This window comes from Podarcis erhardii (assembly GCF_964252035.2).
Source record: "Podarcis erhardii genome assembly, chromosome: 15".
Lineage (NCBI taxonomy): Eukaryota > Metazoa > Chordata > Lepidosauria > Squamata > Lacertidae > Podarcis > Podarcis erhardii.
In genome coordinates this window covers 36,332,272-36,357,996 of record NC_138505.1, presented here as the reverse complement: position 1 = coordinate 36,357,996, position 25,725 = coordinate 36,332,272, and the positions used below count along the sequence as shown (strand labels likewise).

The 25,725-nt window shown below is 45.8% G+C and overlaps 1 protein-coding gene across 2 annotated transcripts in view; it reads left to right on the top strand.

Moving 5' to 3' along the window:
* ADGRD1 (adhesion G protein-coupled receptor D1) overlaps positions 1–25,725 on the top strand; it is a 270,737-nt gene that overhangs the window by 126,317 nt on the left and 118,695 nt on the right. For both annotated transcript variants that reach the window (XM_081842242.1, XM_081842243.1), the window contains 2 exons: positions 2,629–2,702; positions 9,869–9,992. In XM_081842242.1, the coding sequence (XP_081698368.1) occupies positions 2,629–2,702; positions 9,869–9,992 (198 nt within the window). The remainder of the gene's footprint in view (positions 1–2,628; positions 2,703–9,868; positions 9,993–25,725) is intronic.

Here is a 25,725-nt window from a genome sequence, read left to right as displayed (position 1 = left end):
TGGGAAAACCATAGCTTTTACTATACGGACCTTTGTTGGCACATATTTAGGTTACTCCAAAGGAGGTTATAGTCAGAAATAACAGCAGCATCTCTCTAATCATCAATATGGGCTTAAAATGAAACAACTCTCCACTTATGAATTTGTGTGCCGTTCTAGTTGGAAGGGGCTAAACTGATTGAGGGATGCCTTTATGGCTGAACATTGGTTTGTTTTCCCATGAAAAAAAGGTTTGCTTCCTTGAGGTCTGCCAAGGACTTTCGTTTGGAGGGGTTGAAAGTGCAGCTGCATTCCTTAGCTTTGCAAAAACAATTTTGCTACGATACATAATGAAAAATACAGCCCACCTGATCTTGGTTATGTTCTTTCCAGATTCTTGTTTTGAAATTAAAGAGTTATTTGGAATGGTTATGTAATCATGCAATTATTGCTGTACTTCTGTATCAAATCACTTTTTTTTAAAAAAGAGCTAAGTGGAATTCTCCTAAAGTGCTTTTCCTCCCGTAGATTGCAGACACAATATGTGTAAATTTATATTGATTGCTATACTTAAGAGAACATGATATCAGGTTCTGTCTGATGGCTAATCTTCTTGTACAAAGAAAAAACAAATATTCCAACTGAGAAAATTTTGGGGAAATGTTAAATTTAGAAGTGTTTGAGCGATGTAGGATGGATTGCTCACTGGGAGCCAGGGAAAGCATGATCTTTGAGAACAACATCTGAAACAATTGTCTATGGGGGAGGAATCCACTCAGTCCACTTTTTGCAGCAGATTGGCTTGATTTCATGTTTCTGAACTTGTTTGCAGATCAAAATAAAACTGTTTATGCCGCTCTCCCATTTCTGCAGTGTAGTTTTGATCCCACAACTGAATATAAATATTTTACATTTTGCACATAAATGCATGTGTAAATACATATCGTATATTTTTTAAAAATGTGCTTTTAAGGAGAAAATTGCCTTCAAATTCATTGAAAAATGTGTGCTTAAATAAATGTTTTAACCTGTCCCCCCCCCCCAGTATAACAACACAAGAAGTCCCATGCAATAAACGTACCCCTGCCCCTCATGACAGCTAGATACAGAGATCAGACAAATATATCCCACCACAAGTGAATGTGCATTGCCCGAGTTTGCATGTTGGCCACTCACTGCTTCCACAGGGGGCAACGATTGTGACCCCTCATGCTCCACAGTCACCCCTGGGAGCCAGAGCACATTCGCTCACTGGCCATTGGTGGGGGAATTCCCCTTGGCCGCCGTGATTGAGGGGCTGTCTTCCCACCAAAGAGGGCAGCTTCCAACAGGCCAATCAGAGGCCCTGCTTGGAAGGAGTGCCTCGCTGAATGGCTGGGCATAAAAGGTAGCTACCTTCTATTGAGTCAGACCCATCGTTCTATCTATCTTGGGATATCTGGCTATCAACTGGCTCAGTATAGTCTATTCCAGACATGTCCAACTGGTCAAATCTACAGGTAGATCCCCAGATGATCATGGTTGATCACGGGATTAACTGAATTGGGCAATGAATCTATCTGCCTCCCGCTCCCCTTGCTCTGTGTCATGTGGGCAGTCGTTTGGCGTCTGCTGCTGGAGATTGGGGATGCAATAGTCCCCCCCCCTTTGGCAATCCTCACAGAACTCTAGCCCAATGGCTGCCATTAATCTGATTTGAATTTTATAATGAAATGATTTTAGAATGTTGTATTTATTTTACTGTTGTTAGCCGCTCTGAGCCTGGCTTTGGCTGGGGAGGGCGGATATAAATAAATTTTTCCCCATTATTATTATTTAGGGCTGCATGTGTTTCTAAGCGACTTATTGTTTGGTGAGCAAGTTATGGCATCTCCCCTTAAAATAAGCTCAACAACTCTGGGCAATCCACCCACCCCACACACTCTCCTCCTAACCTTCAATGACAATTGGTAGGTCACTGTCAGTTTTTTTTATACAGTGGTGCCTCGCAAGACGAAAAGAATCCGTTCCGCGAGTCTCTTCGTCTAGCGGTTTTTTCGTCTTACGAAGCAAGCCCATTAGCGGCTTGCGGATTAGCGCTATTAGCGACTTAGCGGCTTTTAGCAGCTTTTAGCGGCTTAGCGGATAAGCGGATAAGCGGCTTAGTGGCTTAGAAAAAGGGGGGGGAGGGGGAAAAAGTTGGAAAAACTCGCAAGACATTTTCATCTTGCGAAGCAAGCCCATAGGGAAATTCGTCTTGCGAAGCACCTCCAAAACGGAAAACCCTTTCGCCAAGCGGGTTTTTCGTCTTGCAAGGCGTTTGTCTTGCGGGGCACCACTATGCTAGGAATAGATCTCAGCCTCTTGGGAGTTGGATGTGCCTGGTCTATTCCAACTGGAAGCAGTTTGGGGGGTTTTCACCCTTACCTGGAGATGCTGAAGGTTGAATCTGGGACCTTATGCATGAAAAGCAGATTCTGTTCCACTGAGCCAGCTCCCTCCTTTGAGCATCCCAATGCAAGCCAGTCCCTTGGGTTGACTTTGGATGCTATCCAAAGTCTCCAAAAGGAACTTTTTGGGATGCCAGCCAACATCTTGTCTCTACCCATGGTAGACTCCAGTGTGTCCTAGTTATCCTTTTGTTTACACGTCTTCTTTCTTTCCTTTCAGACTGCTCCCCAATACAGCCAAGTCATGAACGAAAGCAACCAAGTGAACTTTTACTGTGCCTTTTTGGATTACAGGTGCGTGACGTAGTTCTGTATTTGATTAGAGGATTGAGCCCTTTAAATAAAATAAATGGCTACAGTACCAGAGAATTACTTTGCCCCACCCTCCCCTCCATGTTAGGTTCATGGGAACAGTCAAAACAATGAAATCACGGGCAATAAAATGAAGACGGATTACTCGCCCCATTACTAAACTAAGTAAAGGGATTTCTTACTCACATCTGGATTTTAAAAACGGGAAGCTGGAACACATTTCTGAACGATAAAGCCCACCATACGGATTAGAATGCTAATCATCCTTCGGAACAGTTCTCCAGCATCCGTTCCCACATTGAGATTGAAATTCAGGACAAAACTGATCATGTATTCAGAAGGCCAGCCTTTGTTGTTCAAGGGAAGCTGTGCAAGTTACATCTCCCCCCCAGTCTAAAGAAAGTTCTTTTAGCTTGAGTGACAAGTTATCCCCTTTCTGTGAATTTTTTCCTCCTTTCAGTGCCACTCAGAATGTAGCATGGTGGCTAAAATTATAAATCGTTGTAGCCCTGTGACCTGCTAGTAAAGAGTGGGTAATAAATGAGATGGTCATGATGACAATGATGATAATAGAAGATAATAGAGCTACAAATGATGGAAGTCTCCAGTTTGAATAACACCTCTGCTAAGATATTTTTATTATTTTTATTATTTTTAAAGCCAGTTTTATTGCTGTTTTAATTGAATATAGAGTTGGAAGAGACCACAAGGGCCATTGAGTAAACTGAATATGTTATACCAGTTTATGTAAACTGCTTAGATGCAGTATATTTGATAAAGCAATACAAAAATCTGGCATAATAATAATAATAATAATAATAATAATAATAAATAAACAACCATACACGGCCTTAGGCAGGCCATTTTCTATCCATCTCAGTCTTCCCTTCTGCTGTCTGCAATATGGGGAGATAATGCAATTTGCTAATGAGGTTGTTGTAAGCAGGGGCGGAGGAAGGGGGGATCGGTGGGGGCGGGTCACCCCAGATGTCACCACTGAGGGGGGTGACAACATGCCATGTGGCACACACCACAAGGCCTGCAGCATGCATGAGCCACGCATCTCTCCTGGGAGTGATGCAGTGGCTTGGGCGCCCGCAGGCTCTGCACTGCCCCAAACGGTCCGCCTGCCGCCTCCCCCTCAGCTGCAGGGTGGCTGAGTGGGAGGAGGCAGGCATATCCCTCGGAGGCCCCACAGAGCATCCTGCCCTGGCTGGCCCCGCCTCTGCAGGCAGCTGGCCCCGCCCCTGGGCGCAGGGCATGCACGCCACCCCAGGTGCCCGATCGGCTTGCTCCACCACTGGTTGTAAGTAAGGGTTGCAGTTATATAATGCAGGCATAGCACTTTGCATAAAGCCATTTCTGAGCTTGGGAAGAGAGGGTGTTGCGTGCTACCCCCTCCCACACACGCCGGGGCTGGCCTTTTGCCCCCGTGAGAACAGGGAATCCCCGGGTGTGCCTTCGACCCAGCCCACCAATCGGCAGGCTGGGGAGGCGGGGCCTAGCCTATTTAAGGTCAGGCACGCCCAGGGTCCGCCCTCTTTCCCCTTTCCAGCTGAGCTTGATACAAAAGGGAGTACTGTATTATTACATTATGTGTATTATTGTCACATTTCCCTGTATTTTGGATGGACTGGCTCCAAATCTGAGGTGCTCAAGTCTTCCCAAGCCTTCCCCTGGCTGTTGTTGCAGTACTCCTACTGCTGGGTTACCCTTTACATTTTCCACAGTGCCCCAGAAAGCGGCTAGGTAGGTAAGCAAGCGTTGTCACCCCGCCCCCTACTCAACCACTTAGATCTGTGGGACAGGCACTTTTACAAGTGCCACAAAATGTTCGTTCTGCACTTGGAAGAAACTGTTCTTCCACTGTGGCAGCACCTACACTTCGGAACTCCATGCCTATTGATATAATAATAATAATAATAATAATAATAATAATAATAATAATAATTTTGTATTTATACCCCGCCCTCCCCAGCCAAGGCCGGGCTCAGAGCTGCTTAGGCAGGTGCCTTATCTACATTGTTTTCAGGGCCTGCTTTTTTGGTTCCAGCAAGCCTACGCAGGCATGTAATTTTAGACCATAATTTTTGGTAGGTCATTTAAAAAGGATGCTCTTATATTTTTCAATGTAACTTGTTTTTAGCAGTGGTGGTTGTTGTTGATGAGGCTGTTAGTAATTTTAATTTAATATTTTAGACTGCCTGGTGAAAACTGCTTAGAGGTCTTTAGTTTTAGTAAGTGGTATATTAATTTTGTTAAACAAATAAATGGTAGGAAATTGAAAGGGTGGCCAACCAGCTGCCTCTCACAACTCGTGGGGGATAAGGCTGTGTCCCACCCGTTACTGCTGGAGGCAGTATTCCTCTCAATGCCAATTCCTAGGTTCTTTTGGCCAGTCATTCAGCAGCTGATTGCATTACACCTGGAGAGCATTCCTTCACCAACAGTGATGCACAATTAGTTCAATTGTTAATTTGCATATCCTTTTTACCCCAGACTTGGCTTTCTGACAGCAGCGCCAGCTTATGTACAGTGGGAATTGCAGCATGTTTGAGCTGCACCTTCATGCCAGCGGATTGTTGCTGATTCCCTCTTTACTGTGATATAAAGTCCAAAGGCACACAGTACAGCTACCTTCATGAAGCTAAGCCAAATTTGTTCTCTGCTTCACTGAGAGGCCACTTGGGAACCAAGGATCAGGTGATGGGAAAGACCCCACTCTTCCCGAGACCTTGAAGAGCTGCTACCAGTCAAAGTAGACAGTAGTGGTCCAGATGGGCCAAGAATTTGGCCTGGCATAGGATAGTGTCCTGTGTGCTCCAAGGTGAATTGACTTCTATGGAAGCAAGGTAGGCTATCAGGTTGGCCACCGTGAGAACAGGACGCTGGACCAGATGGACCATTAGCCTAGGGTTGCCATACGTCTGGAATATGGCAACCCTACATTAGCCTGGTTCAGCAGGCTCTTCGTATGTTGATGTAACTAAAGAGGTCCTCTAGCTTCAGCCACCTGTAGCAACTGCTCACTACTACAGGCACATAGAGTGTTATTTGCATGTGTGTCTCACTAAGAATGTAAGAACAGCCGTGCTGGATCAGACCAAAGGTTTATCCCATTCAGCATCCTGTTCTCGCAGTATCCAGGTGTCTCGGGGGAACCCTGAAGGAGGACTTGGGTGCAATAGCATCCCCACTTGTGATTCCCAGTAATTGGTAATCAGAGGCGGGCGCTCCCTCCGTTGCGTGGATTCGAACTGCCAACCTTCCGAGCCAAGAGGCTCAATGGTTTAGACCAGGTATAGGCATAGGCATAGGCAAACTCCAGCTCTCCAGATGTTTTGGGACTACAACTCCCATCATCCCTGACCACTGGTCCTGTTAGCTAGGGATGATGGGAGTTGTAGTCCCAAAACATCTGGAGGGTTGAGTTTGCCTATGCCTGGTTTAGACCACAGCGCCTAGCAGTTCAAAAGCACACCAGTGCAAGTAGATAAATAGGCACCACTGTGGCAGGAAGGCAAATGGCATTTCCAAGCACTCTGGCTTCCATCACGGTGTCCCGTTGTGCCAGAAGTGGTTTAGTCCTGCTGGCCACATGCCCTGGAAAGCAGTCTGCAGACAAACACCAGCTCCCTTGGCCTAAAAAGCGAGATGAGCGCTACACCCGATGGTCGCCTTTGACTGGACTTAACTGTCTAGGGGTCCTTTACCTTTTTGCCAAATCAGAAGCACATTGCCTCTGACAGTGGAGGCAGGACATGAACAGCATGGCTAGTAGCCAAAGAGCCACTGATATTCTCATACTACACAAATTATGAGGCAAATGTGTCAACCAGTCAGCTTAGATATCTTTTAAATTCAGGTTATCTGTCCTCTGGACACACTAGGATACTGTGTGTGTCTGTGTGGAATCCTTGCTGTGCTGCAATAACAGGTTTAGGTTGCCAATGCACACACACACACTGTTCTGTCCTTCTGGGGTTGGTCCCCCCCCCCTTTTCTTTTGGGGCAGTTTTAATGATGGAAAGTTACCCTGGGATGCTTTGCCTTTCTTTCTTCGGAGAGCTCTGCAGGGGCCGATCTCTTCCAATTTAAAAAGCTCGTTTCCTTTTGAAACTTCAGCGGTGAGCTCACCTGCATATTTATGACAGACTCCTGTTGTGCTCACTTTATGAGGCAACTTTTGATAGAGGTGTATAAAATTATGCATGGTTTGGAGAAAGTGGATAGGAGAAGTATCCCCCCCACCTGCTTTCTCATAATACTAGGGCATATCCAATGAATGTTTGACGACTCATGACAGACAATAAGAAATACTTCTTTACACAGGAGGGATGCAGGTGACGTTGTGGTCTAAACCACAGAGCCTAGGGCTTGCCGCTCAGAAGATTGGCGGTTTGAATTCCCACGACGGGGTAAGCTCCCGTTGCTCCTGCCAACCTAGCAGTTCAAAAGTAAGTCAAAGTGCAAGTAGATAAATAGGTACCGCTCTGGCGGGAAGGTAAACGGCGTTTCCGTGCGCTGCTCTGGTTTGCCAGAAGCGGCTTAGTCATGCTGGCCACATGACCCGGAAGCTGTACGCCGGCTCCCTCGGCCAATAAAGCGAGATGAACCCCAGAGTCGTCAGCGACTGGACCTAATGGTCAGGGGTCCCTTTACCTTTACCTTTACTTTACACAGGAAATAGTTGAACTATAGAATTGGCTTGATGAGAAGTGGTGATGGCCACTCACTTAGATGGCTTTAAAAGAGGATCAGGCAGTTTCATGGAGGGCAAGGCTATCAGTGGCTACTAGCCACAATGGCAATGGTCTACCTCTGCTATTGGAGGCAGAGCACCTCTGAATACCAGTCGCCAGGAATCACAAGTGGGGAGAGTGCTGTTGCACTCTGGTTCTGCTTGCCATGAGCATCTGGTTAACTAATGTGAGTCCTCTAAGTGGGTCCTTGGTCTGATCCACCAAGATATATTTTTTTTAATGAAACACATGTTCTGGGCTGTATCCATTGTTCGGCATATTCTGAACAGACCTGTTGAACATGACTAACTTGGGTCCATTTATTACAATGGGTCTACTTACCGTAGTTGGATGCAAGCTTCTCTTTCTTTTTGGATTTGGGTAAAGAATCAAATGTGCACCAAACTTTAGGCAGCTGGCATTTACAAAACAATTTATTACAAATTTGCCTTATAATCGAATGAGCTTTACGGATGCACAGGAAGGCGAGGTGATGTACATCAGTCTATATTAGCTGCTCTGAGACTGTAGAATTGTCAGGGAACTGACATCGGAGCCAGAAGTGGAGGCAGGACTCCCAAGCGATGCCGGAGAAGGGCCAAGCAGGGAGAGAGGGAACTCATCGGCTGGGGAAGGAAATCAGCATAACACCAGGGATAAAGGGGGGTGGTTGGGGGAATCAGAGAGGGGTCTCCAGAGAGGGGTCTTCGCTGGAGACCAGCGGGGAGAGCACAGGTCCTCCTCTGCCCACACCCACCATGCGCAGAAGACTTCCGCACAGGGAAAGTAGGCGTAGACTTGGCGTCAAAGAGCTTCTGTGCTGGAAGAAGTTTAAGAAACGCCCACTGACAGATTCTGCTAGCGACTGAACAGCCACGAAGTGAAGGGCTGTCCAGTCAGGAAAGGTTTAACCAGGCTACCTAGCCAGGAGTGGTGGCAAACTTACGCACGAGCAACCCCATACATCCATTACAAGAATGAAGGCAAGGATAGAGTGGAAAAGGCTGGGCATTGCTGTGCAACTGCAGTTACACCAGAATGCAATTGTTGTAGTAGCTGCTTTGTGCAGTTGCAATTGCTGTAGGATGATCTCACCCGAAAAGTGCATAGCTTCCCTTTCTTCATGGGCTTTAGAAGGGGTTGCAAAACTCACATCTTTTCCACTGGCTTGTCCATGAGTTTTCTTGCTGGAACGCCATTTTATCTTCTGTGCTTTGTTTTATATTGTGTTTTAATCCAGTGTTCTTCAACCTTGAATCCCCAGATGTTGTTGGACAGCAGATCCCATCACCCATGACTTTTGGCTAAGCTGGTTGGGGATTATCATAGTTATAGCCCAACAACATCTGTGAATGCAAGGTTGAAGAGCACTGTTTTAAACTGCTTGTATGCAGGGGAAAAGAGAACTTTAGAAGCTATCTTATACTGAGCCAGACTATTGGCTCATCAAACGTAGTACTATCCATACTGACTTGCGGAATATCTTAAAGGCTTCAGACATGGTTTTCCCCGGTCCTCATTGGAGGTGTGAAGCATTGACCCAAAGATCTTTTGTGTGTAAAGCATGCACTAAATGGCTCATCCCCTTACTGTTTGTGATAGCCTTTCAAACTACTCTTTTTAGAAAGCTATTGGATCCCACCAGTACACTTTTTCTGAAATTAGGAGTCAAGAGGTGGGGTGTGAGGATTTCATTATATCTTTTCCCCACCCATGCATCATAATTCAAGCAGTGGTGGGTGGCGCTGTTGTCTAAACCACTGAGCTTCTTGGGCTTGTCAACCAGAAGGTCAGCAGTTTGAATCCCCACGATGGGGTGAGCTCCCGTTGCTCTGTTCCAGCTCCTGCCAACTTAGCAGTTTGAAAGCCTACCAGCGTGAGTAGATATATAGGTACCACTGTGGTGGGAAGGTAAATGGCATTTCCATGTGCTCTGGTTTCCGTCATGGTGTTCTTTTGCACTAGAAGCGGTTTAGTCATGCTAGCCACATGACCCAGAAAGCTGTCTGTGGAAAAACGCTGGCTCCCTCGGCCTGAAAAGTGAGTGCTGCAACCCCATACAGTGGACGCTCGGGTTGCGAACGTGATCCATGTGGGATGCACGTTTCCAACCCCCAGCAGCACGTCTGCGCATGCGTGGGTTGCAATTTGGTGCTTCCAGTACTTCCAGGTTTCGGCGGTCCGTAACCCCAAAAACCACAACCTGAAGTGTATGTTACCTGAAGTATGACTGTAGTTCCCTTTTGACCGGATTTAACCGTCCCAGGGTCCTTTACCTTTACCTTAATTCAAACAGTGGTTTAGACACTTAGATTAGATTTTATAAGTGATCTCAAACCTTGGAAAGGCAGTGCAGAAACATTTTAAAGAAAATAACATGGACACCTATTCTTATGCACTTTGTAGCAACGGAAGTGGTGTTTGGTCTAATGAAGGCTGCGTGCGTGATGAAGGAGATTCCAACTATTCGGTCTGTTTGTGTAACCATCTCACAAACTTTGCCATTTTGATGCAAGTTGTACCACTCAAGGTAAGGATTTTCTTTTTCCCTTAGACAATTTATATGAATCTCTCTCTCTCTCTCTCTCTCTCTCTCTCTCTCTCTCTCTCTCTCTGTGTGTGTGTGTGTGTGTGTGTGTGTTTTAAAACATTTTGCTATTGAATCTTTGTTTACATTGTATGGCTCTTATTGAAATTTAGTTGGTCCTCCCACAGCCCCAAGTTCAAGGTCTGTTTGAAGGGGTGGAAACATGTAAAATAAATAAATTAAGGGGAAAAAAATAAAACAAACAAATAAATTGTGGAACTTTAAAAGACTAATAAATTTATTGTGACATAATAAATAGTATTTGCTGTTTTGCAGGAAGAGACTGACCCCCCCCCCCCCCCGGAAATAAATATAAAAGAATATACAGAATATTTCCTCCCAAGGTTCACTTTATCTAGGAAAAATAATGTTAGGCTTCTGCCACATGAACCAATTATTGAGAGATAATAGGCATACATTGTGACTTTTTGAATGCTTTCCCACATGAAAAAGAACCCACCTTGAATGAAGAAAGCTAGCACACTAGGTGAAGGCTCTATTTAACCTTGATGCACTGTTCTTACGAACAATGAGCTTTTTTACTCAGGGGATGATTCAAAACTGCAATTCCCAATCTACCACCTGAGTTGGTCCAGTTCATAATTCTACCTCCTCCTCCTGCTTAATGCGACATGAATTTTCACAGTGGAGATGTGATTCTTCCCATGTTGGCGGTAGGCTTGACCTAATCTCATGAGGTTGATGTTGAGTGGCATTGCTAGATGGGAAGACCTCTGGTTCAACAAGGAAAATAATTGGCCACACTGACTCCAAGGGTTAGTAGGTTATGCAAGAGCCCGAGATGAAATATTTCAACATTGTGCAACCAAGACAACTGGGAATCCAACTCCCGGTGTTGCTTGCCAAAGACCTTGAAGCTGATTGGACTCATTAAGGAGGACGACAGTTACAATTAACAGGGAAAGCTGCAAGCATGAGTAGAAAGATTTCCCCTCCCCGCCAGGGACCATAAAGTATTGGTTTTGCATTTGACTTCTTTCTCGCTGTGCATGTTTCTCTCCACAGACAGTTCCAGCCCAGTGCATCTCCACTGCCAATGTTTGCATAGTTCCCCAAATTTGTTTTACTCAGGGGGTGGTATTGTGTTTTTTATTATTATTGCAAACACAGCCCCCACAGTGATGAATCTTCCATCCCTTCTTTAACACACTGGCCATAATGCTATAAACATGGATTCACAGCAGGCATAGGCAAATTCAGCCCTCCAGATATTTTGGGACTACAACTCCCATCATCCCTAGCTAACAGGACCAGTGGTCAGGGATGATGGGAGTTGTAGTCCCCAAAACATCTGGAGGGCCGAGTTTGCCTATGCCCGATTCACAGCCATGAGCCACAGGGCTAGCTCTATTATTAGGCAGAGTGAGATGGACGTTTCAGGTGGCTGACACAGGGAATGGCAGCAAAGCACTTTAGGACAGAGCTGTATGTGTCGCGAAACCTGCCATAAACCTCCACTGGCCTGGTGTTTTCAGCTGCAGTGGAGGATGCTGTTTAGGGTGCTAAATGGTGAGGAATGATGGAAGTTGTATTCCAGCAACATCTGAAGGGCCACAGGTTCCCCATCTCTGATTTAGAAGATCGCTAAAGGTGCTTCCTCAGTGGCTGGAACATATTGCTGAAGCGAGTGGTGGCTGGCCTAGTAGACACATCTACCAGGCACTGGGGCAAAGGATATCAGGATTCTGCTGTGCGTATATGAGTAGAGAGTGCCTGAAATCCCAGCTAGCAGGCCAGTGTTCCAGTCTATAAGTCAGTTTGAGGTCACAAGGTTCCCAATTCAGGTCGCTGAGTGCACACACACACACACACACACACACTGCCGGGAAGCTGGTCTGATGTGCTCCAAGAACTCATAGCAAATCAAGCAGTGGTGCAATAAATATGCCCGTGACTTGTGAGCCCTGCACTCAGGAAAGCAGGAGTAGGGACATTTTTTCCTGCCAAGGCCAGTGGTGACTGGTGAGACGCAATGAGTGGAAGCCAACAGGAGGTGGCGCCAGAACCAATGACAAGGCAGAGCCAACTATTTCTAGCTTTGACCCCATCTTCCTCCCTGCCATGCCCTCCAAGGGCAACTGGGACTAATGCGGATGGAGCTGGCAGGCTGTGTCGCCCCCTGGTAAAGGTAAAGGTAAAGAGACCCCTGACCATTAGGTCCAGGCGTGCCCGACTCTGGGGTTGCGGTGCTCATCTCGCTGTATTGGCCGAGAGAGCCAGCATACAGCTTCTGGGTCATGTGGCCATCATGACTAAGCCGCTTCTGGCGAACCAGAGCAGTGAACGGAAACACCGTTTACCTTCCCGCCGGACTGCTAGCGTCACCTGCGTCCCTGTCACCCCCTGGACTGGTTGTAAATAAGTAGGTTGTTGCTGGCAAAGAACAGCCTGAGCTTGGAGGGGCAATGTACAGTCCTAATGGCCCAGCCTCCAGTTGCTTACTGGTCAAGGACCATTTTCAGGCATCTCTTGGGAGTGATGGGCATGGCTGAAACCTATGGCTACAATTCAACTGTTTTTAATATTGAATTTAAATTGTTGCAACCTGCCCTGGGACCTGATAGTGAAGGGCAGGTCATAAATTTAATAAATCAACAATAAAGGGTCAGAGCAAAAAGTTGGCATGGCCACCCCTTCTCTTCCCACCTCCCCCTGCTTTCTGTCCCCACTAAGCAATCTACTCAGGGAGGAAGAGATTGCTCTTGCAAGAGATCTGAACTAATTGCTTGCAGAAAGTTTTGCATGGCTCCTCCTAGTGGTGGGTCTTGGGGTCTCAAATTTCGGTGGCATTGTGGGCAAAGCCAATGTTTGGTGCCCCCCCAGCCTCTCACACTCCATTCTAAATAATAGTTGTGGCGCCCCCTGTGGCTCCCTTGAGGCTCTGCAGGCGAACTGGTTAAGGTAAAGCTAAAGGGACCCCCGACCATTAGGTCCGGTCGTGGCCGACTCTGGGGCTGTGGCGCTCATCTCGCTTTATTGGCCGAGGGAGCCGGCGTACAGCTTCTGGGTCATGTGGCCAGCATGACTAGGCCACTTCTGGCAAACCAGAGCAGCGCACGGAAACACCATTTACCTTCCCGCTGGAGCGGTACCTATTCATCTACTTGCACTTTGAGGTGCTTTCGAACTGCTAGGTTGGCAGGAGCAGGGACCGAGCAACGGGAGCTCACCCCGTAGCGGGGATTCGAACTGCTGACCTTCTGATCTGCAAGCCCTAGGCTCTGTGGTTTAACCCACAGCGCCACCCGCGTGAACTGGTTGCACTCCCCTAAATCTGCCTCGGCTCCCCCTTCCATAATTCCAGCCATTTTGGCTTCCCCTCCCTCCTGCGCTCCTCCTGGGCTTCTCTCCACCTGCGTGAAATTAGGCTGGGGGCCACATGATATTAGGAGAGGGCCTTATGCATACAAGCTGCCTGTCCCTACACTAACTACAACCACACACACACACACAATGCCTCATAGCAAGTTCAGCCTCGCTTCCCCCCTCTTCCCTCCATGCCTCGCGCAAGGCATGCTCAGTCACACAGTCAAGAAACCACAGAGAGAAAACCGCTCAGGATCCTGTGACGGATTTGTGAGTCGGTTAACCGCAGTTTTCAACTCCAGCCAGATTGAAGGTATTAATACTTGAGATACTTTTTTTTTATTGCGCCTGAGGAACGTAAGGAATGGAAAACTCAAAACAGGGCGAGCATTTCTTCATTGCTAGCTTGCTTTTACAGACTCTCCTCTCTTTGGCCCAGAACTCTAGATTAAACTACCCAGTTACTCGACATTTCTTTATTTCTTCAATGTCTTTCCAAGAAATTTTCCTAAAGGGTTTGAGGTCGTCTCACAATGTTGGAGCCGAAGAGATCTATTTACTTATCGCAATTTACTATTCACTATTTACTCTTACTTCTCAGAAAGGTCATTTGGGAGGGTCACTGCTATAACAGTGTGACTAATAAATATACAGAAATATTTATTCTTCATTCAGCACATGGGCTAATTTATTTGTTAAAAGAATAATAATCTGTTTGCCATTTTGCATTGCTGCCTGCCAGGATTTGCAATCTGAAGAGAAATATAAAGAATGCCCAGCTTCTCCATCAAGAGAACACAGAGTCATGGTCCATGTGATGTCTATCATGTAGTTCAGCCTTGATCACTAGCCTCCCCCTACAGTTGCCAGCATATGGGCCTCAATCAGGATTGAGACTATAATAGAGACCTAAGGTTAAACACTCCTTACTGCTTATGCTAGAGTTCTGGTCCCATTCAGGACTCCTGTGCTAGCAATTTGTGAAAGAAAACACATGCTTCAAGGGCAGAACGACACAGTCAACATGTGCACAGAATGCACAAACCCAACCATTACCCTGGCTAGAAGAGACTCTTGTCTGAAATCTTCAAGAGCTGCTGCCAGTCAGTGCAGACAATAATAAACTAGAGAGTCCAAGGCTCTGACTCAGCGTAAGACAGCTTCTTGTGTTTCAAGACATAGAGAGGCATCTTGTACCAGTCTCAGGCAATTTGTCTGTCTAGCCCAGTATTGTCTGACTGTAAGTGGTTCTCTGGCAGGGGCATTTCACATCAGGTGTTACCTGTGGGTTTTTCTTAACTGGAAATTCTGAAGATTGCACCTAGGACAATCTGCGTGCAAGGTATGTGCCCTGCCACTGAGCTATGGGAAGTGAGGACCTCCCTCACTGGGGATTGTGTGCCTGACTCTCCAAACCTCCCACACCACACCAACTGCAAGTGCCAGTTCCTGGAGTTCAGCTTGAGTCCTCTTCTCTGCTGCTTCTCTGCCATGGCTTCTGGCAGAGACACTAAGCGAACCTCCTCCTCAGGCCCCTCCTCCTCTGTTTAAAGGTAGCATGACCAGCCACACCAGGACTTCAGAAAGTATCTGCACCAACCCTGTTGCCTGTGCAACAGCACAAAGCCATGGAACAAAAGAAGCATCCGCAATAAGAACACATAGAAACAATGTCAAAACATTGTTAAAAATTCATATCCAATACATAAAGGTAAAGGGACCCCCGACCATTAGGTCCAGTCGTGACAGACTCTGGGGTTGCGGTGCTCATCTCGCTTTATTGGCTGAGGGAGCCGGCGTACATCTTCCAGGTCATGTGGCCAGCATGACTAAGCTGCTTCTGGCTAACCAGAGCAGCGCACGGAAACGCCATTTACCTTCCTGCCAGAGTGCTACCTATTTATCTACTTGCACTTTGAGGTGCTTTCGAACTGCTAGGTTGGCAGGAGCAGGGACCGAGCAACAGGAGCTTACCCCACCGCGGGGATTCGAACCGCCAACCTTCTGATCGGCAAGCCCTAGGCTCTGTGGTTTAACCCACAGTGCCACCCGCATCCCATCCAATACATAGAGTGGGATAAAAGGCTTGTTGAAAACGGAAGGTCTTCAACAGGCAATGGAAAGACAATAGAGGTGGCACCCGCCTAATTTATTTATTGCATTTTTACCCCAACTTTCGTCCCATCTTCACTGACTCCCCACAAGACCTCTGAGAGGTAGGTTAGGTTGAGAGGCAGTGTCTGGCCCATGGTCACCCAGTGAGGTTCATGGCTGTGTGGGGATTTGAACGCTGGCCTCCCAAGTCCTACTAGCCACAACACCGAGAGGGAGGTCCAAAGGTTACCTGAGGCCCAATTCATACATCATACGGAGGGCATCTCCTAATGAGATGGTATCTGTGGGGTGCACTCTCCTGCAGAGCACAATCTTTTATATATTCTGATCTCCAGAGCTTTTCACATCTATACCGGCACCTTGAACGTAGCTTGGGAGCTAGCTAACATGCAGTGGTTCAGTGCAAGGGACAGCTCTGAGAGATCAGCTGAACACGAAAGCCACAGGTTGAACTACTCCCTGAGAGCTCTTGAGCCCCTGAGCTCAAAATAGGACACATTGTTTTGAAGAGTGCGTAGAACACCCAAGTCTCCCTAGCATTTGCACCTGCGACGAGAACATTTTCAGCGCTTTCCCACAATTGCAAGTATTGAAGAATGGTTATCATAAAATAAAATAAAATCCCCAAGTCTCTGTGCCAGATACCAGATTCTACAGATAGTACATAGAATTCGGTACATGCTGAACTGGAGAGGGCAACGTGTTCTGACAATAAATCAAAGGAACATTTACAACTCAGTGCAATTAATTTTGTAAAAAAAAAATCCCTAGCCTTAACTTTTTATATATATAAAAAAGAACAGTGGTTTCCTGCTGCTTTCAGAGCTTCCCCACCTTCTAAATAAGGCAAAATCCAAGTTAAAGCACACACCTCAACTTTAACTCCACAGCTCAGTCACTTAATGTAATAGGTGTTAAAAGCATTGAAGGCTGTGTAATAAATTATTGACCATGGTGCACATCCCCCCCCCCCCGCCCCAAAGAGCTTTGCCTGAATTAATAGCTTTGAGGCTATCTTGAAAGATGAGGGGTAAATACCTTAAATCGTGTGTGTGTGTGCGCGCACGTGCATGCCTGGTTGTTGTTTTTTGAAAGGTCCATCAGCTGGTGATAGCTGCAGAAAAATAGCTCTGGGGTGGTGATGTCAGAAATGGCTGCGTCTGTCTGCAGCTGCCCCGTGTGGCAAATCTTTGAACTGCATGTGCCTGCTTTTCAGCAATGTAGGTACTTCCAGGTCCTGGGCTGACTTTGGCCACCCCAGTCTGGATCTTTCTGGGCAAGAAGGAGTAATAAGAGGACTTCCTGTTCCCGGCTGAGCCTTGCTTTTAAGCAACAAGGTCTTGCTGAACACTGACACATTCCTATGCTCTCAGTTGTTCTTCACTTCCCACCTCTCCACGTTCATCTTGTACTTGCTCCTCAGCCCTGGCTTCAGGCGTATTTCTTGACACTGCCTCCTGGTAGGGCTGAATTTGGCAGCATCCCAAAGCAACCTGGGTGTCAAGGGCACCCACCCCCCAGCCAAAGGAATGCACACGGCAGATGGTTAACTCTTCAAAGCTGACACAGTTGGTTCTATGGCTCCAAATACCCATGCACACCAGTCTAGCATCTAGACAGTTATTCCCAGGTCTGTGGTCTATGGCACAGTTGCAGCAACAGGGGGATACTCACCTTTACCAGCTGTCCCCTGATGGTCTGTGCGCATGCAGCTGGAGACTATGCCTACATGGAAACTGCCTCTGCTCTTCCCACTTCAATTCTCTCCTAGTTACGTGGCAAGGTCCCACCCCCCCCCCCCCGAGATGTTAAGTAATAAAGACACATGAGACCAGTATTTTAGGTTAATGGGCTAAAAAGGCCACAACTTTATTGGTTACAGAATGTGAGTGGTATTGGCTTAGGCATTGGAAACAAACCGACTATATCTGACTCCTGCCCATATGCAGGAAGTCTTGGAAGGGTTAACCTCCAGTAGGGAGAGCCCTGCTGATGCACATCAACTAGAAACTCCCCCAGGGTAACCGCTAAGGGTCGTGCCATGGCCCTAGCCCCCCCCATCTGGGGCTTCGGACAGAGACCACGCCCCTCAGATACCTTTAATGGAATACCCTTGAATTAGGAGGGGTAGGTGATGGCCACTACCTCCCCTCCCCTCTAACTGAATACTCCAATGCCTAACCTCCAAACCTTACAAAGTTGTGACGATTTGCTGTGAGGTAGGTGAAAAACCAAATGGCTGGGTGAAATATTCCCAGCCTTAACAGGTTTATCAAGTTTTTGAAGCATGCTAAAAAGGTATGGCGAGTCCAGTAGTAGGCATTCCATTGGCAGCAGTGCAGCACTAAGTCTCACAGCAATTCTGCCCAGCAAGGAGAAATGTGCTGGACTTGCAAACAGGTCTTGCCCAGATGATAATGGCAGCCAAAAGGCAATGGTCTCTTCTTCTCCCTGGCAGATCTCTGTCAAGCCAGTCGCCAAGTAGAGAGGGGAGAGCACACTTTCTTGGTCAGGGATGTGCTGTTCTCATAGCTGTCAAACAGTTTATGCCTAAGCTGTGGGCCTAACAGGGAAACTTTCACCTGAAGAAGGCAGTCAATGGCCTTTCTCTTTGGTATGTTGTTACGCGTGCCACCAGAACAGCTGGTGATCACATCCTTGAGCACATCAAAAGGGAACCTGCTTTTTAAGGAACTGTGCCTTGGGCTCTGTAGGGGTCCTGCTATCGACCTGTTTCTCTGCAGGGTTTTTTTTATATATATATATAAAATACACTTTTGTAATGATTTCTTTTAAGATGACTCAAATGTGAAATCTTTATAATAGCCCTTTTTAATCCAGAATTATTGCATTTATATAAATTATGTGGGCTGAGATTCAAGGCGGCACATCCCATTTCTCCACCTGATGTGAAACGGGAAGGTGCCCTTCTCAAACCCTCCCTTACCTGGGTCATGTGGTGGCACCCACAAAATGGTGGCTTGTGGAGCTCTTGTTCACAAATAGAAGGCTGGAGAGCCATTGTATGTTCTTCCCTTGGGAGATAGGCATAAAGGGACAGATTTGCCCATTTTTCTAAACTGTCGATTGTATACAGTGGTACCTTGGTACTCAAACAACTTGGAACCCAAACACTGCAAACCCGGAAGTAAGTTTTCCGGTTTGCAAACTTTTTTTGGAAGCCGAACATGCTCTGTTTTGAGTGCCGCACTTCCGTTTTGAGTGTTACCCTGAGGTCTGTCTGTTTTTGCTATTTATTTTGTGTTTTTGTGGCTCTTTTTTGTTTTGTTTGTGTGACTGTGTGGAACCCAGTTCAGCTACTGATTGATTGTGTGACTACAGTATATTGTTTATTGCTTTCATTTTATGGATCAATGGTCTCGTTAGATAGTAAAATTCATGTTAAATTACTGTTTTAGGGGTTGTTTCTAAAAGTCTGGAATGGATTAAACCATTTTGCATTACTTTCTATGGGAAAGTGCACCTTGGTTTTGGAACGCTTTGGTTTTGGAACGGACTTCCGGAATGGATTAAGTTTGGGAACCAAGCTACCACTGTACTGCTTAGACTTCACTGTACAGCTTGATGATTAAGCCCATCTGTAGGAAAATACGCTGGTTGTCCCGGAACAGTGTCACGAGTTGATGTTGCTTCTACCAAATACACAAGTGACTGTAAAGAAAAAACTACTTCCGTAATTTATTTGTTTGCTTGTTTATACTCCTTATTGTGGAGCAGTTGCCTTTGGTGATGTATTTTTGTGTGACTTTGCACTGTCCTGAGTAGGGCTGGGTGAAATCTGGTTTTCAACACTGTGATACATCACCAGCTAAACATCACAATATACCAGTATATTACGATGCCTGAAATAAGGATGGCAATCCAGAGGCATTGGCTGGCTTCACGTTTTTTTGCCATATCATGATTTTTGCTGGTGCCTGCTATTGTGATTCGCTGCCCCCTGTGCAGGAGATAGGAGAGAGCTGAGCTGGCAGAGTTAACAGGGGCTGAAGGAATCGAGGGAAGAATTGGCTGGCTTCATGGTTTTCCCCACATTGTGTTTTTTGCATAGCACTCACATATCATGTTCACAATATATTGCCAGGTCAAAAATTATGAAACTGGTATCACAATATGGACTTCAAACAGGTTTCAAATGATACCTCACCCTAGTTTTGAGTTGTGATTGAAGGCATGAAGTGGGAGTTTTTAGGGGGAGGGTTATTTTGCCCCCCCTTTGTTTTGAAGAAATCGATACTGAAGCACTTTTTATGGTCTTTGGAATTGTGACGGGAGTTGCTGTCTAAAGGGGAGGAGTCAGTTTCCTGGCCCAAACCATTGCATGCACCTATAGTAGCACTTGGGATCCTGGCATCTATTTGTGTTTGGTCTCCATGTTTTTCAGGATAGCTGGGCTTTGGATCTTACACTGAGACCAGATCTATGAATTTCAGTTTCTATTGGTTTCAGATTTTTCCAATCTTAAGTTCGGTTTTCTACATTGCTACATTGGTTTGCAATTTTTAAAAGTCCTCGTGAAAATTCACCAGTAGTTTTGTTCAAATATCTCCTTATATACACATTTCTGTTTTTTACCTAATAGTCACTTTTGGCAATGCATTTCCCCCTAATTCAATGCATCTGTGTGGGTTACTTTCACTAACATTAAGATGTATGCATCTTGATGCACATTTTAAACTACCATACAGATTTTTGAACACACTACTTACCGTATTTTTCGCCCTATAAGACACACTTTTCCCCCTCCAAAAATGAAGGGGAAATGTGTGTGCATCCTATGGGGCGAATGCAGGCTTTCGCTGAAAGCCTGCATTCGACCCCTCTTGCTCTCCACCGACCCCTCTTGCTCTCCAGGCTTCAGGAAGCTATCCGCAAGCCTTGGGAGCCCAGCGGGAAGTAGCTCTGGGCTCCCACGGCTTGCGGAGAGCTGCCTGCATCCCAAAGTCTGGGGCGCGTGCCCCGGGCTTCGGGCAGATATCCGCAAGCCTGGGGAGACCGGCGCGACTTCCCGTCGGGCTCCCTAGGCTTGCGGATAGCAGCCTGTTCTGGGGGCTGGGGTTGGGGGAAGCTCGGGCTTCCCCTGCCCCAGCCCCAGCCCAGCGCCTGGGGAAAAAAATTCTTTATCCCCCCCCAAAAAAAACTAGGTGCGCCCTATGGGGCGAAAAATACGGTACTTGCAGAACTGCATTGAAAAATTTGGAATAGTGCAAATTCTGAAGAACGGTTCTTTCAGTTCACTTTTTTTTTTTTGACAATGTGAATTAGGAATCCATCTGTCAAAAATGGGCCTTGCGGGTGGGTGAGCCAATTCTCCGTTCATTCTTCATGCAGAAAAAGGTTCCCTCCCACTGTTTTATCTAATCTTTCCCTTAAAATCCTAATATTGGTGTTTGTAAACTTCACTGAGAGTCTTTAATTGGCTGAAGAGTGAGATTAAAACAAGCTTTAATCAAACAAATTCCCACTGTCCTGGACCATGCTGATCTATGGTACTCTTGGCTGGATGGTTCTACTTAACAGATCATGCAGTAATCATGCGGGAATGTAACTCACTTCCACACTGATTTGATTAGGCAGAGTACAGAATCCATGGCAATGACCTATTGGGATTCTTTCCATCTGTATGATTAGAGAAGCCCCACCTACACATTCTAGCAGTACGTTGACTCACCAGCCCTTTATTCTTCTTTCTGTGCTTTGCACAGACCTAAGAATAAACTAGAATGTTTCAGAGCTGGCGGCTGAGCAGTTCGGCAAGGTTTCCAGCTCAACCTGCAAGGAGAAACAAATAGCTCAGGCAGAAGAGCCAGGGTAGAGACAGTAGTTATACAATGTCATCTGGGACCTTATTGGTTTCTCCAAATCGTCTGATCCCACTGGACTTAAGGCTGCAGTAAATCTCCCAGCCATCAGCCAAGCTGTGCTATAGAGCAGCAGAAATCAGGCTAGCTATTCCTTCATGGCTTTTGTGGCACAGGGTGCAAAGTGTCTGGGCCCCACCGCTAGAATATCCAGTTTCAGACCATGCAGACCTCATTTCCTGTTTCCTCACTTCCTGTTTCAGTTTGTGGGCAGGGCCATGACACAAAGATGGGGAGTCGGTCACCTTCACAACTCTGTGTAGCAATTTCCATGGCACTATTAAGACAGTTAACAAGCATTGTCAGTTGGAAACCAGAAGCATCTGTCACACTGCACCAGAACTGGGACCCCTTAGTGGTCAGCAGCCTGAAGAACTCATTGAGAACACCAGGTGTATTGTGGTGGTCCTGTGCTTCCTGGTCCTGTTAGCCAGTGTGATGTAGTGGTTAGAATGTCAGACTAAGACTGAGGAGATCGTCAACAATGTTTAGGCAACACGATGACCATAGACATACATAATAGACAATCTTTATAGAATTCCTTCAAACAATAACAAATTGAAAATCAAATCTTAGTCTCAAAGTCTCTGAAAATCTTTAAATGAAGTGAGGTACCAAACTTTGTACGATGAAAGATAAGCTGTGGAGCTTAGGGTATTCAGCAAATATAATGTCCAGCACTGGCAGGTTTTATAATGATGTTAGGATCGTGTGAAAGAGCTTTCAAACAATCGCGTTGTGACTTGGACAAATTGTCCTTAATTTGGGGACCCTTCTTTTCTAATTTTTCCAAATCTCGTAATACCAATTGATGAAATAAAGAAATAGATGGATTTGTATTAGCTGGAGTAAATGATGATTTTGGTCTGAATTGGCGCATAACTGGGTTATTGGTTCCAAACATATCACTTAGTTTTATATTTCTTATTAGTTTAAATAGGTCAACACTGGTCCAAAAAGCATTATATAATGGTTTTGGAACAAAGCCCAGTCCCAATTATAAAGTTTGCAATTCATTGGTAGAAAACGTACGTAAGGAATTATTAATTCTCGGAAGGGCAGTCGTTCCGGAACAAGGAGGAAATTCTAATTGTTAATAACATTGTTGTTCTTTTTTTGCAACCCCAGGGTTTGTTTGGATACTTATTGTTGTAATAAGACTGAGGAGATGCAGGTTCAAATCTCCACTCAGCTGCAAAGCTCGTGGACTCAAAGTCCCAGTCTAGTCTATCTCACAGTCTTGACCAAAAACTGGACATTTTTATCCACTCCAAAGTTCTGGGTAGGTGACAACATATTCCAGGCAAAAGATTCAAAACTGAGAGTTAAAATGGAACATATGGAAGATCTCAGCATCTTCTTAGCATATTGGCCGGCTCAGCAAGTAGTAGGGTTCATTGGAGCTCATCGTTTTATTTTTGGAAAGCATAACAATGCTGGAAGAATTTACAGCCATGTGGCACTCAGATCCTTTGCTGGCATTGGTCCTGCTAGCCAAGTGATAAATTGGCATCAAGCGAGGCTGGAATTATTTGCATCTTTATCACTTGGCTACGATGCCCCTATCACACCCTGCATGCCTTAGAGAATGGGCTCGCTTGAAATGAATTCATCATGTTTGCTAAAAAGTGAAGAATGACAGCAAGGATTGGGGATGAGCAGCAATTAAACAAATAGCAGAGTTGCCCTGAGATGCTCAACAAAGTGGCATGTTTTCCCTGCCCTGCATGCCGGCCAATTTCTTCCCTTTGTCAACACCTTAATTGGGGCTCTGCAGATGTAATCACAAGAAGAACGAGCAGCAGTTCTGTTTCAAAAATGAAAGTGCCCTGTGCAGGGTCAAACCTAATTTTGTGTTCATTTTTATGAGTATCCAATATTCCCTGCCTCCAATGAGTTCTGGCACTCATGAATGCAGTTTTGTTTCTGTTCTTTATCATTTTCCTCACCCTTATCATTTGCCCTCACCTTCTCCTGCCTCATCTGCCGTCACTGCCATTTACAATGCCACCCAGTGCTCACTTACTCAGGGGGCGGATTCCACTGAGCAGAGGAAGATTTACTGCTCAGTGAACGCACCCAGGATTGAACTGTCAATCTGACTGATTGCAATTATTCCAAGTATTCCAAGTATTCTTTTGCTCCATCTGAAATTATGATGTGTACATCCATGAACATCACAAAAGTTATCACAGCCAGTCAGATTTAGTGGCAAAGGAGGTTACAGGTAAAAAAGGGGAATACTATGGCCATGAGAAGCAGCAACAGGCAGGGGTCAAATAGTATAAAAAACAACAAAAATATCCAGTAAACTGAGTACTTTCTTAGGGTAAATCTTTAGTAAACAAAGTTCTTTCTTTAGAATGGAGCATGAAAGACGGGGGTGTGGGCCAAATTTTGGTGTTGCACAGGGCACTGCTGAAATTTGAGTTCCCAAGATCAGCCACTGACTTCAGTCTGGCTTTGAACTACATAGGTCTGGGCTAAACATTTCTGTGAACTGCCCGGAGATCTTGTGATGAAGGGCAGTACAGTGGTACCACAGGTTAAGAACTTAATTCGTTCCGGAGGTCTGTTCTTAACCTGAAACTGTTCTTAACCTGAAGCACCACTTTAGCTAATGGGGCCTCCTGCTGCCGCTGTGCCGCTGGAGCATGATTTCTATTCTCATCCTGAAGCAAAGTTCTTAACCGAGGTACTATTTCTGGGTTAGCGGAGTCTGTAACCTGAAGTGTATGTAACCTGAAGCGTATGTAACCCGAGGTACCCCTGTATATAAATTTAATAAATAAAAAAAATAAAAAATAAATTTCATCCCAGTGAAAATCCCAGAGGTTTTGAGGAAGTTTGGGCAGGGGTAAAACTATCCTGAACGTCAGGGCTTAGGTGCACTTACATTTCCTCTGTTTTTCGTTTTTCTTTTTCGTTGTTGTTGTTCCAAAGCTTTCCCTGCAAAACTCACTGTTTAATGCTGACTCAGAGCAAATGGCAATCCGTAGAAAACCCGAATAGCTGTTTGCTCCGATTCAGCTTTAAAGTACAGGTTCTCATGGGGAAAGCTCCAGGGAGAGAACAGGTGTCATGAACTCACCAGCTCCAAGTGTAATCTTGCAGCTGGCTGCAGAATGCAGTCAGGAACAGGGAGGCTGGGCTTTCACACTGGCACAGGAGAGCCTGCAGCTGCCAGCGTCGACTCCCCTTGACCTTGGACGGCTGGCTGATAAGGGAGGAACGGTGAGCAGGCTGGAACACAGCAAAAGCTCCCTGGAAACCCAGACAGGCGCGGAAAGCCACAGAGACAGCTTTCTGGAACAGAAAGGGGCTGCAGCTGACCAAATAAGTCCGAGGCATAGGTGTATAGGAAGGCTGCTAGACAGGAAGCAAAATAAGAAACGTAAAGGTCAAAGGTTCAATCTCTTCTGTTGACACAGGAAGAACTCCTCAGAAGGATCAACTGAGTGATAGGGGCCTGAGGCTTGCTAGAGCTGTCCGGAGATAATTGCTTGGTTTTTTTGCAATAAATCCTCCCTTTTAATTACATACGCTTTCTGTGTTATCAAGCCGGGAACCAGGGCTCTTAACAACAGGGCAAAAGGTAAGTATGGTTAAGTTTTCAGTGAAGACAGACATGGAAGGAGCAGAGAAATTATTTAGCTTAAAATTATAACGTGATCCAAGAATCCTGCTGCTCCTCCTTCCCCAAAAAAGAAAAGCAAAAAGCAAAAAGCTAGGAAGTACTGCTGCTACCACACACTTCCAAAACTTGCAAGGCTATTTTCCAGCCAAGAAATATGAACAAATTTCATCAAAGTAGAATTAAAAATGCAGTATATCAGGAGAAAGTTCTTTGCAAAATGGTGTACATTAGGCAAAATTAAAAACAAACATGTACAGTCGTACCTTGGAAGTCGAACGGATTCCGTTTTGAAAGCACGGCATCTGATTGGCTGCAGGAAGCTTCTGCAGCCAGCTGGAAGCCGTGGAAGCCCCATCGGACATTCGGCTTCCAAAAATAGTTCACAAACCGGAACAGTCACTTCAGGGGTTGCAACGTTCAGGAGCCAAAATCTTCGGGAACTAAGCTGTTAGACTTCCAAGGTACAACTGTATAGTGGGAGAAACCTGCTGTAAAATGTTGGTGCATGTTCATTCTCAAAACAGTATTTGCAAACTGATGTTGAAACGTGAAGAACAGAATCTCTGAGAGGAAAAATAAGAAACCAAGAGAAGCTGAAATTAACAGATTTGCCCATCGCCGCCATTACACCTACCTCTTGACTTTGTCTTAATATGCACAAATCTCTGCTCTCAAGCTGGTGGGGGACGGAGAGACAGGGTCAGGAAAGGAAAGG